The sequence below is a fragment of the Pogona vitticeps genome, chromosome 1 (genome assembly GCF_051106095.1).
Source record: "Pogona vitticeps strain Pit_001003342236 chromosome 1, PviZW2.1, whole genome shotgun sequence".
Taxonomy (NCBI): Eukaryota; Metazoa; Chordata; class Lepidosauria; order Squamata; family Agamidae; genus Pogona; species Pogona vitticeps.
The window spans coordinates 145889526-145902456 of NC_135783.1; the positions used below are offsets into that span (position 1 = coordinate 145889526).

The 12931-nt window shown below is 41.6% G+C and overlaps 1 protein-coding gene across 3 annotated transcripts in view; it reads left to right on the forward strand.

The window, feature by feature from the left end:
* VPS36 (vacuolar protein sorting 36 homolog) overlaps nucleotides 1-12931 on the forward strand; it is a 30798-nt gene that overhangs the window by 1147 nt on the left and 16720 nt on the right. For all 3 annotated transcript variants that reach the window (XR_013540383.1, XM_073002443.2, XM_073002450.2), the window contains 5 exons: nucleotides 839-907; nucleotides 3061-3131; nucleotides 5820-5934; nucleotides 6284-6373; nucleotides 7328-7414. Coding sequence is in view for 2 of the 3 variants with exons in the window: in XM_073002443.2 (XP_072858544.2) it covers nucleotides 839-907; nucleotides 3061-3131; nucleotides 5820-5934; nucleotides 6284-6373; nucleotides 7328-7414 (432 nt within the window). In the remaining variant the exon portion in view is untranslated. The remainder of the gene's footprint in view (nucleotides 1-838; nucleotides 908-3060; nucleotides 3132-5819; nucleotides 5935-6283; nucleotides 6374-7327; nucleotides 7415-12931) is intronic.

Genomic DNA, 12931 nt, shown 5'->3' on the forward strand with positions numbered 1-12931 from the left:
TCTCACCCCCGTTGCCTTTGCCTTGTGACACAGGCAACAGAGCTGACACCGCCGCCTTTTTAGACAGGCTGGCCTAGCGGTGACTGGGATTTGGTATTCACAAAACACACCTTGTTTGTGTGTTCCCTGCCCAGTGTGGAAATTTGTGTCGGTGGTGGATTTCTGCTTGCCCCACTGGCCTTGGGACTTAATTAACCGAAACAAGTTTTCGTACACCTTCTTTGCAGTCCGTGAACAGTATCGATTTGTGGTCAGTCACTCAAGCACAAGGTGCCAGAGGCCAACCTTCCCCAACCTTGTGCCTCCCAGATGTGTTGGATTGCAACTAGCACTCCCACCGAGCTCCATAGCTGGACATGATGGGAATTGTAGTCTTGCACATCCAGAGGGTGCCACCTTGAGTAAATTGCTCTGAACACTGAACCTGGCCTTGCTAATTGTGCATGTAGAGGCAGGATGTTACACCAGGGAGCTTTCATTCCCCTATCTTCAATCTGCAAATAATAGCCAAAAGGAAGCCTAGATCCAAAATTGTACAGTATTTAAGGAAGCCTGGCCCCTACAGCCTCATCTTGTGCATGTTACCTCAATAAGCCTTCTGTCTTTATCAGGCTTATTCCCTAATTTCTAACATAAGATTGTAGTTCATTCTTGAAACTGAAGTAGTGTTACTGCTAGGAGTACAATAGTAGTCAGCAGAACCTGATTGTGGATCACCTCTTGATGACTTCTCTATCTTCCTCTAAATTTAGGTTGACTTTTGATCAGGTTGATCAATCATCAGAATAGTTGCTATCAATCCGTAACTTGAATATTGTAAAATTTTCTTCCTCTCTAGGTGAAATTTGATACTGGGATATTGCTCTTGAGTACCCACAGATTGATTTGGAGAGATCAGAAAAATCATGTATGTATCATTATTCTGGCATGTCCATAATTTTCATGTAGTAGGTGATAAGGGAGTATTGCTATTTTTTCTTTGATTATTATGCAAGAAGACTGAGCCCCTGTACTAAACTTTATGGTACTTTGCAGTTTGCTAAATAAAAGCTGTGACAAATTTCAGGGAATAGTCAACAGATAATTGTTGTTCCATGCTGTTAAGTCACTTCAGACTTACGGTGACTCTGTAAATAAGTGAGAGTATCCAGTGTTGCATAGTCAGTAGAGTGACAGATGAGGACCTGGGTTCAAATCCCTGATTATGCATGGAAACTCCCTGGGGGAGTGGAACTAATAAAACCACTCCTTTAATATTTCATTTACCTTGAAAGCCTCATTAGGGTCTCCATAAGTCACTTCTGACTTGATGGCGGTAAGGTAACATGAATGAGTAACCCCTAAAAAATTAATTTCTTGAACAACCCTGCTCAGGTCTTCCAATTCAAGGCCATGGCTTCCTTTATTGAACCACTCCACCTCCTGTTATGTCTTGCTCTTTTCCTGCTCTGTTGAATATTTCCCAGCATTCACGAAATAAGTAGGCATAATTCAGGAATTAGTTGCATGTGTTTATTTATATTATAGATCTATATCTTACTCGTTGACAAGTTTCTGTGTAGTTGCCGCATGCCTACAAAAGTGAAGAAGAACTGATTTTGTGACAGTATCATTGGTACCAAGGACTCCTAGGAATTGCACTCCATTGTTTTACTAGATGAACCATCATTCTGGGAATCAGTAGCTTTGTGGTTGGCTTCATCCTACTCTGCCTAAAGGAAAACTCGGTTTTCAGTTTGTGGGAACAGAAGCATTGGAGAGGAAACAGGCATTAGTGGGCCCAAAGCAAATCAAGAGATCCTGAGAGGTTTCCTCCAGCAAGATTGTATGTCTTATTGTTGGGGGTGGGTGGGTTTGTTTTTGTATTTTCTTAAAAAAAAACTTTCTTAGGACAGACTTGGTATATCACACTATTTAAACACCAAATAAAAATAAGATATAATGTAAAACAATACATTTCATAGTTTCCCATATCTTAGCCAAGAATCTTATCACTTGAGAAGATTTGTGGTCTTTAAGATGTAGCCAGGCAATCCATTTGTGTAATTCATTGCTAAGAATTACACTTCTGGGACAATACAAATAGGCTCACTTTGTGTCTGACACACAAGTCAGGATTGTTATGGGGTAAGAAAAACAGATCATAAAGAAATTTATCCCATGATGTGCCAAGGGTCTGAGTATTACCAGGACCCTACATTTTGGTATCAAGAAATTTCTGTGGAAACATGTGCACATTAAGAAACTGCAGAAGCTGGATAGAACATATTATTCTCCAAATTGGGCATTTATATCTTTATTTATTATGGTTCTTGCACTGATTGTACTGGAATTTTTCCTTCTCATTTTGTACTGTCCCCACTCCAACTGTCCAGATTCTGCTTTATATCAGAGACTGAGGATTAGCAGTTTGGCAGCTCCCAAGACTTTCAATGTTACGATTTTCAGAATTTCAGCATTTTCAGTTAGAATTTCAGCACTGGGAACTTTACAAGCAACAGTGGATGCTTGAGGGACATTGATAATTGGAGGTACCAGGGAAGTACAGTGCAGGGGGAAAGCAGTTCAGTGTCAGGTCACCATAGAGTAGCAGCATAGACAAATAAAATCTTTGAAAACAAATTATTTTGATAAAAGATCTGTGGCATTTAAATTGGCTAGTTGAGCTTTTTTCATTTTGGCAACGCTTTAAAATTACAGCTGTTATTCATTGAAGCTCCATTTCTGCCTCTCAGTCCTGCCACTTTCTGAAAGCCTAATGTTTCTACTTGGTTCTTTTTCCGAAATGGACAATTTAGAGTTGCAGTTGTAGGGTCAAAATTGTGGTTTTCAGCTCCTCTCCAGTAGGGCAGGGTTTCTGTGAAACACACTTGATACACAAACCTATTTCTCATGGGAAGACTTTGAGCATTCCAGCAGCACATTGTGGGGCAGCAGAAGTGCTTTGTAGAAGAACTTCTTGCAAAGATGATGCTGACATTCTGTAGTCTTCTGTAGTTAAAATAAGCACATTTACACAATCAAAACTCTCTTTATTTTGTCCCTTGCTTTTCCTTGTAGGACTGTTGTATGGCTATTCCTCTTTCCCAGATTATCTTCATTGAAGAACAAGCCGCTGGGATAGGAAAAAGGTAGAGTGTTCAAAGCACCATCTTTATGTGGCGATTGTAGGTTCTATAGGCTTTATGAACTACTCAGTGGGAAGTTAAACTCCCAAACTCTTGCTCTGTACCCAGATACCTAAACTACCAAGCCAGCCAGCCAGTTCTTGTCATCTGTTATCCAGAGTCCTCTATCTATCCACAACACTGTTTTATGTTTACTAGTTCCCACCAGTAGCCCACAATCACCTAGAAAACTATTTAGAATATGCTGGGCATACATGCAAGTACTTTTCAGTGCTACTATGTGTTGCAGTCAGCTGGTGTATGCAAGATCACTGCATCTTTATGATTTTGTTCATAAGAAGTGTGCTCTGTTGAATCAGATCAAAAGCCTGTCTAGTCCAGTGTTCTGTCTTCCACAGCAGCTAAACAAGTGCCTAAGGGAAACCCGAAAACAGTGAGGGCAGCTGTCGTGCCTTGCTGTTGTTTTCCAGCAAATGGAATGTAGATATATATTCTCTTTGGATTTTAGAAACAGCATTCCCTGTTTCCCCGAAAGTAAGACCTAACCTGAAAATAAGCTCTAGTATGATTTTTCAGGATGTTCGTAATATAAGCTCTACCCCAAAAATAAGCCCCAGTGAAGTGAAACTCCACCCTCCACCATTGTGTAGCAACCAGATGACATGACTGTGTTTGAATAAATGCAGATGGTTGTACCTGAAAAAATAAAACATCCACTGAAGATCAGCTTGAATGTGTTTTTTGGAGCAAAAATTAATATAAGACCCTGTCATATTTTTGGGGAAACACGGTATTATCATCACCATTAAGTAGTAGCCATTGTTTTATCCTCCATGAATCTAAAGTTGGTGGCCATCAGAAGTACAGTGGTGCCTCGTTTAACGAGTGCCCCGGTTAACGATGAATCCGCATAGCGATGGCAAAAAAGCAATCGCTTTTGCCATCGCTTTGCGATGTTGCCTATGGGGAAAAATCACTTTGCGATGTTTTCCCCATAGGCCCCATTTCCCCCCAGCTGAGCGGTGGGAGCCTCCAAAGGACTGCTCCCGCTGCTCAGCTGGGGGGAAATGACGGCAGTAGCCTCAGAAGGACCCTTCCGAAGGGTCGTTCCAAGGCCACCGCCGGGATTCCCCTTCGGAGGGGGCATTTTCCCCGAGCTGAGCAGGAGCCCTGCCACTCAGCTGGGGGGAAATGCCGGCGGTAGTCTCGGAAGGACCCTTCCGAAGGGTCCTTCCGAGGACACCGCCGGGATTCCCCTTTGGATGCCTGAAAGGCATCCGGACCCCTGCCGCCGCCGCCGCTTGGATCCGCCCCGCGGCCGGCTACCCCCGCCATGGTCGGACTCTCAGGAGTCTGGCCCTGAATGGGGTAACCGGCCGGGTGGCGGATCCAAGCCCCTACCACCGCCACCGCGACTTGGATCCGTCCCCCGGGCGGTTCCCCTTCCATGATCGGATCCGACCATGCAAGGGGAACCAGCCGGGGGCCGGATCCAAGCGGCGGCGGCGGTAGGAGCTTGGATCCGGCCCCCGGGCGGTTCCCCTTGCATGGTCGGATCTGACCATGGAAGGGGAACCGGCCGGGGGACGGATCCAAGCGGCGGCGGCGGTGGTAGGAGCTTGGAACCGGCCGGGGGCCGGATCCAAGCGGCGGCAGTGGTAGGAGCTTGGATCCGGCCCCCGGCCGGTTCCCCTTCCATGGTCGGATCCGACCATGCAAGGGGAACCGGCCGGGGGCCGGATCCAAGCGCCGGCGGCGGCGGTAGGGGCTTGGATCCACCCCCTGGCCGGTTACCCATCAATGGCAGGACTCCTGAGAGTCCGACCATGGAAGGGGAAGCCGGCCGGGGGACGCATCCCAGCCGCCCTCCTCCCAACCCTTCACCCCCTTCTCCTCCGCCGCCGCTGGGCTTTGGAAGCGGCTTCCGAAACCCAGCGACGACGGCGGAGATGAGGGTGAGGGGTGGGTCGGGCAGAGGCGGGAGGAGGGGGAAGGCTCCGCCGCCACCGCTTGGTCGCGCTGGCCAGCATTTTCGCGGCCAGCGCGTCCGAGAGGCCTCGGGGGAAGGCTTCTCCACCTCCTCTCGGACGCGCTGGCCGGGCGCGGGGTGGCTCCAAGTGGCGGGGCCAGGGGGCTTCCGGAACGGATTAACGTCGGTATGCGAGGCACCACCTACTATTCCAAGACAAAGGCTATAAGACTGTTGCATTGAGTTAATCAGGTTTCACCTTAGGTAACATTGGATGAATTGTCTCAAACTGTGCAATGCCCAGCCCGATGTAGGATCCTGTTGGAATCAAAGGCTTGCCTGGTTTTAATATTTTGTTGGCCAAATAAAGTTATTACCCACCCTCCTTTATGGAATTACCTAATCTTGCAGCAGGAAGTTCCATGGTTTAACTGTGAATTGCATGAAGATGCGCTACATCTTTTTCCTGAACATCCACCAATTATATTGAGGCAAAATATTCTGAGAGAAATATTTTGTATTTAAAAATAATTGAGCCACTGAATGGTATCTTGAAGAGTTACTGAAAATGATCTGTTATGTTGATCCAGTTGGATATTTTTGTCCTGTATTAGATTATTTAGAAACTAATAACTTACAGAATTTGTATCAGTTGATTTTAGATATGGACTGTAATTGTAGAGTGCATCTTTTTCACTTTTTTCTCTTTCCGATTTTTTCAGTGCCAAAATAGTTGTTCACCTTCATCCAGTACCTTCCAACAAGGAACCTGGTCCTTTCCAAACTAGCAAATATTCATACATCAAACTTTCTTTCAAGGAACATGGTCAGATTGAGGTAAGTATGTTAGTTTGATGAGTGAGATGATATTCAAGTGAGTTTTCAAAATTGCATTTGTGTAAAGTGGATAAATCTTAGCATAGTTAAGGAGAAAAATGGAGAAGGCTCTAATGATTGAAAGTGACATTTATCATTCAAGTAGCGTGGGTGATCATATATCTTTTGGTGTTAACATAGTGGCATGGAGTGCAACGTATTCGAGAATGTTTCTTCAGCCACAGTTTTAATCATCTGTATGCTAACATTCAAGTATTCGTTGTATTTGTTGTTTTCTGGACACAGTTACTTTATTTACAAAATATTAAACACAATCTCAATGCATCTTTTGGGAACCACACCCATCTAGTTCTTCAGGAGGTTGTCTGAAGAAATGACTCAGCGAAGATGGGAGAACATGCCTGTTTCTCAGACCATAGACCTTAACAGAGGCTCACAGGTATTTATGACATTCCTGATGACTGGACGTCTGCCTTCTTGGACCAGATAGATTTTGTTTAACATACCAGCACATGGGTCAGAAAGGTGGAGGCTTCATGGGGGTAGGTGGGAAGATCGGTGATAGGTCTCCAAGAAAGATTCAAGTGGTTAGGGTCTAACACCATGTAGTTAGAACATCTCATCAAGCTGCAATTTGGGGATTCTGCCTGGTCGGGCAAGCCAGTGCACTTATTGTCATGGTCCGACATCTAATGAAGTCCAGTTCAATCAGTTGGGAGGAGGAAGCACCACTTTTTAAATTTTTATATTTTATAATTATTTCATTAATAGCATAACTGATAACTTTTTGTACTAGAATAATGGGGGGAAATCAATTAGTAATACAGTTTGGCTCACAGCAGGCTTTGAGTCCTGTATTATTGCAAACAACTGAATTGTGGCCGTGTTTGGATGTAAGTGTGAACTGTTTTGTGTTGCACATCTGTGCTCTGAGCTTCTTGACTTTCCCCTCTCTTCTCCTCATTTAGAATAGCTATAAAGAGAAGACTGGAAGTTTTCCTTTCCATCTTTAACAAACTGATGTTTAGTTTCATATTCAAACCTGGACAATCTGTGGTTCATCTTAATTATGTTTTATTAAAAGAGTCGAACTTTGTTCTGTGTAGTTAAAATTAACAACATTTTAATATCTGAATGTAGCTCTAAAATGCAGCTAGCTAAAGCCAAAATCAAATATTTCCAATCTCTTTAAAGCCACACTAGACAAAAAAGGGACAGGTAGCCAGTGCAAAGCCCACACCAAGCAGTGATTTAGTGCTGCATTTGAGTGCACCCAATGCAAAAGATTTCACAAATATTACAAGATGCAGGATTTTTAAATTTTTTATGTTAAAATAGTGATAGAGACCTCAAGACTTCTTTAAATAATTATTTATTTGATGTTGATTTTCAGACCGGAAGAATAAGAGCTGCAGGAATTGTAGGTATTGAGAGGAAATTAGAAGAAAGAAGAAAAGAGATGGATAAAAACATTTCTGAAGTAAGTAATTCTGAAATTCCATGATCAGAAATTTGTCTTAATTATTTTCAGTCATTTGTGTTTTCTTCTAGCTAAAATTGTGGTTCTTCAGTAGGTCTCACATACTCTGAACTCAGTATAGTTGGACATCATGCGCTTCTGTTTATAAACAGTGGCCAGAATAGTTTTGGAGTTCTGCTCCAGAGTAAATGAATTTGCTTCATTGTGGCAAATTGCAGCTAATTAACAGGGCGCCAGGTTATGTGCCAGTCATGCAACTGAGCATGGAACAAGCACCTTTTCAATTAGCTGTAATTTGCAACTGTGGTTTACATCATTTCATTTATTCTAGATTAAAATCCCAATAAGATTCTGGCCATTTAAAATAATTTTATTCAAATGTTTCTCTTTTAAGAAGAAGGCATATCATCCAGAGGCACAACTGTGTATGATCTGCACGTGCACTTAGAAAACTGTTGCAGGGAATTTCATTTAAATCAACTGAAAATCAGTTTTAAGATTTGTCAAAAGAATAGTTGTCTCTAATGAATCCTATATTGAGCAGTGGGTTGGGCTCAGTGAGCCCCAAAATGCTTTATAATTTTTTTTTTTTTTGGTAATGCTAGACCATTATGTTTCACATTAATGAATGTGGGTGTCCCTCCTTTGGTTCTCACCTGGCATAGTCATGGCAGGATGAGACTGGACAATTTTGTTTCTCTTTTTATTGGCTACAATTTAGTACCTATTTAGCATACCTGTGGATTCATAAACTGTAGGTGTAGCTTATTTTACAAAGCCACATTCATAAACAGCTCTGTGAACTTGATATCTTGGACTAAATGATAGTTAAGATTCTCCACTATTTCTCTGGATGTGGATGTCAGAACAATCCCCGCTGAATATAAATCAAAAGTAAAAAGCTTTTAAACTACTCCTTGTAGCTTTACCAGAGGTAGGGGCACATGAGCTTCAGCGCATTCATCCATATAATACCATATAATGCATAGCAACTTAGCCTATATATACCTGCCTCTTCAGTGATCATTTCTTTTAGGACTTGTCCCATCTTCAACTCAACTGTTTGTTAACCTGAAGAGATTCATCTAGAACAGCGATTCCCAACTTTGGGTCCCCATATGTTCTTGGACTACAGTTCCCAGAACCCGTGTCCAGCACAGGGGTGAAGTTTTCTGGGAGTTTTAGTCCAAGAATATCTGGGGACTCAAAATTGGGAACCACTGATCTAAAGCTAGTAATCATTTGGATGGATTTTTTTTTTTGAATGACAGACAGTAGATTTTTAAAATGGGGGTGGTGTGGGTGGTGTTTATGAAAGTGTGTGTCTGCATGTAGGGATTGAATTCGGGATCTCCTCCATTCATGGATTTTTGCAAAGGTTTTTTCCCATGCAGCTTTGCTCGTTTTTTACTTAGTTCTAGAAAAGAAAAAATGGAAGCCTCTTTCCTTAACCAAACTCTTCTTTGTTTGTTTATAGTATTTTTACCCCTCCTTTCTCCTTAAAAAGAACCTAAGGTGGCTTATATCAATTAAAGTATTGAAAAGCTAAAAACAGTAGGTATATAAATATTTAAAATAATTTTAAAAGTATTACATTAAAAATGGTAAATAAAATCAATACTATAATACATTTAAAACAACAGAGCACAACAATTCATTTAAAAAAACTCTCAGACCACCAGTTATTAAGGGAAAGTCTGCCTAAAGAGAAAGGTATTTGCCTGCTTGCTTCTATTGTAGGGACATCTTGTTTGTCCAGCATGAGTTTGTTGCTCAGAAAAATAAGATTTGTCCTTACCATCCGTTCATCTGTTGTATTAGAAGGTTCTTTGTGTAACTGGTACTGGCACGATGCCACTGGTAATGAATGAAAGAAAGGCACCTATTTTCCCTGCCTTTCTTTTGCTGTATTCAAAAATGTTTCATTCTTTACAGCAGAGTTGTTGAGCCTATTTGTTGACTACCTATTTATTTATTTATTTATTTATTTATTTATTTATTTATTTATTTATTTATTTATTTATTTATTTATTTATTTATTTATTTATTTATTTATTTATTTATTTATTATATCCCGCACCATCTGGCAACCAGGCCAGTCTGGGCGGCTAACAACAATGTCAGCAACAATATTAAAACACGATAAAAAATAAATTAATACATAACCAAATAGGTTAAATTAAAACAGATGCTAATGAAGGTGGCAAAAAGGGGTGACGGAGAGAATGGCAAAAAGGATGGCAAAAGGGAGGCTGAGATCTTAATGCTCCGGGAAAGCCTGGTGGAAGAGCCAGGTCTTCAATGCTGCTTTGAACCCATCCAGCAAGGGTGCCAGGCAGATCTCAATAGGCAGGTTGTTCCATAGGCAGGGGGTGACCGCTGAGAAGGTCCGGTTTCTTTTTCTTTCACTTTGGGCCTCCTTCGGGATCAAAGCCCTCAACCGCCCTGCCTGTGAAGAACAGGTATTACGGACAGATTTGGCTGGGAGCAGGGATTCTGATAGGTACTGAGGTCCTAAACCGTTTAGGGCTTTGAATGTTATCATCATAACCTTGAGGTCGATGCGGAAACGAACCAGTAGCCAATGAAGGGTGGCCAGAGTGGGGGAGATGTGCTGGAATTTCTTCATCCCAGTTATTAATTCTGGACCAGTTGAAGTCTCCGCATCAGCCTCAAGGGTAGCCTCACGTAGACAGCACTGCAGTAGTCTATTCTTGAGATTACGAGGGCATGAATAAGCGTCATGAGTGCCCCCATGTCTAGATTGGGATGCAATTGGGCAATCCTCCAAAGATGGAAATGGGCTGCCTGGACCACAGATGCCAAATGATGGTGATAACAGTTGTTACCATCCCAAACCTCTGACCATGCTAGCTAGAGCTGAGGGAGGTTGATGGTCCAACAACATATAGAGGATTGCACAGATTCTACTCCTGGTTTAGAGGATGGATACCAGTAGGTCTACTCCGTCTACCTGCATTGCACTTTGAATGACACACAGTCCAGGTCTAGTGCAATAGAGCTTACTTTGAATGATACTTTGTAAAAGGGAAAACATGTTTGGCTCCAACCAACCCTCTTCAGTCCTTGGGGCAAGGATAGTTCCCTGCTGCCACTGGATCAGAGCTGGTTCAAATACCTTACCAAGAGAAAAACTGCAGACTTGTTAATTGTCAGAAGAAATCCTAGAAGTGTATTTTCAAAGATGTAGGGTGCTTCCATACATTGCTTCCAGGTTTGGGACGGGAGAGGAAGAAGGACTGAGAATTCTATAGACGTGAACACTTGTATTTAATGATTTGTTTCCTTGTATTTATAATGACCTGTTTTTGTTTATCACTTCTGGTTATTGTGATTTTTGTCCTTTTTCTTGTGGGATTTCAGCATTACCTTGTGTTTTGTACTTTGAATTACTGCATTGTAAAAGTTTAGTACAGTGGTGCCTCGCATAGCGATGTTAATTGGTTCCAAAAAAAACATCGCTATGTGAAACCATCGCTATGCGAAACACCATTTCCCATAGGAATGCATTGGAAACCGGTTAATCCGTTCCAATTGGAACGGATTGCCGTCGTTAAGCGAAAAAACCCATAGGAAACATCGCTAAGCGAAACAATGTATCCTCCATTGGAATGTATTGAAGCTGACTCAATACATTTTAATGGCTTTGCGAAGTCAATTTTTGCAATTTTAAATGTGTCATACAAGGGTCAAAATGGTTTTAAATGCTTGGATTAGCTTCTGCACCCTCTAAAACGGATGCAAAAGTTAATTTGGCTTTGATCTGACTTTTCATTAACTTATGGTGAATTTTTTCCCCCCAACTTTTGACAGCTGTCAAAATCTGACAGCTCCATTATTTCCTATGGGGGAAGAAAAAATTCACAAAAAATTAATGAAGACTCAGCAACTGTTCTAAATTCTTGGGTTCGTTAGAGGACCCCCTAAGTTGTGTGCAAACCTGATTTGGCTTTGATCTGAACTTTCGTTAATTTTTTGTAAATTGTTTTCTCCCCCATAGGAAAGCATGGAGCTGTCAGATTTTGACAGGTCCATTGGTTCCTATGGGCAAAAAAAAAAAATTCACAAAAAATTAACGAAAAGTCAGATCAAAGCCAAATCAGGTTTGCACATGACTTAAGGGGTCCTCTAACGAATCCAAGCATTTAGAACCGTTTTTGACCCTTCTAAGACACTTTTTTAATTGGAGAAAAAAACATCGTTAAGTGAAGCAGGGGACCTAAAATCGCATTCGTTATGCGAAGCATGGTCCCAAACTTCGCTAAGCGAAAATCGCCCATAGGAAACATCGTTATGCGATGCATATTATTTTCTAAAAAACACATCGTTATGCGAATTCATCGCTAAACAAGGCAATCGTTAAGCGAGGCACCACTGTATAAGAAACAGGAAGGGCAAGGGAAATAATGAACATTCTTCAGAAAGGAGTTGAACCATGGGAATATTTTATTTCATATTTTATAAGGCCCGAGACTGTGTCCTCTATTGGGATTAAAATCAAGTACCACACAACTTATTTGTGATACTTTGTAGACAGAAAGTGATTGCTTTCTTAGATAGGAGATTGATTCTTGGAAATAAACAGCATTTGTGCATTATGCTAAACAATGGTTTAGCGGGATTCCTGCCTTTTCGCATATTGCACAGCATAGTTTAGTGGGATGCATGCAAGCCACAAGAATCCACAGGTTTGAACATCCCCACTGCTTCTCTCGGCATTTATGACAGCTTTTATGGGTAGTTTTGTTACATCATAATTTATCCTTTTGTTTAGGACAAAATTATGAGGTGTGCAAAATACTGCATAAGGATGAAAAAACGATTTAACACAAGGCCAGTATCCTGCTTGCTTCTTTGGCTCCTGCAACAATTTATTGTGCAGTGGTTTGTCAATTGCGGTGCTTGTATAAGGAGGTGTCCCAAACTTCTTTATCCAAGTGGAAGCCCTGTTAGATTAAATGCATGTTGTCTGCTATCTTTGCTGGCATTATGGAGCGCTGCAGGTGGAACATTACACTTGTGGAAATTTAAGAGAATTCTAACTTTACTGTTTATTAGAAGCTCATACTTGACTCCAGAAGAAGCTTGCTATTTTCATGCAGATCAGGGTAACTCAACATCTTCATGCCAAATGTTTACTCGTCCCCTACTAAAATAATGAATTTGACAAATGAATAAATGGAAAAAAATTGAAGACATGCATGTTAATATGTATATAAAACCAGGGGGTGACTTACTATCATGTTTTTATGGAGCTTATGCAAAAATTAGAATACATAGCAACAGCTCTGTGTCTTTTGCTCCCCTTTTCTGCCAACACACAGTAAGTGAAATATGCTGTTTGGCATTTCATCACACTCCACGCTTCTCCACTCCCTCTCCTCATATCATTTTTAAAAAGTGGAGTTGGAAAAGGGCCTCTTGGAGTACAGCTGCTTCACATTGTATGGAGGAGACCCATGGACTGCTATTCCATGGCAGTCATGTACTCACGTA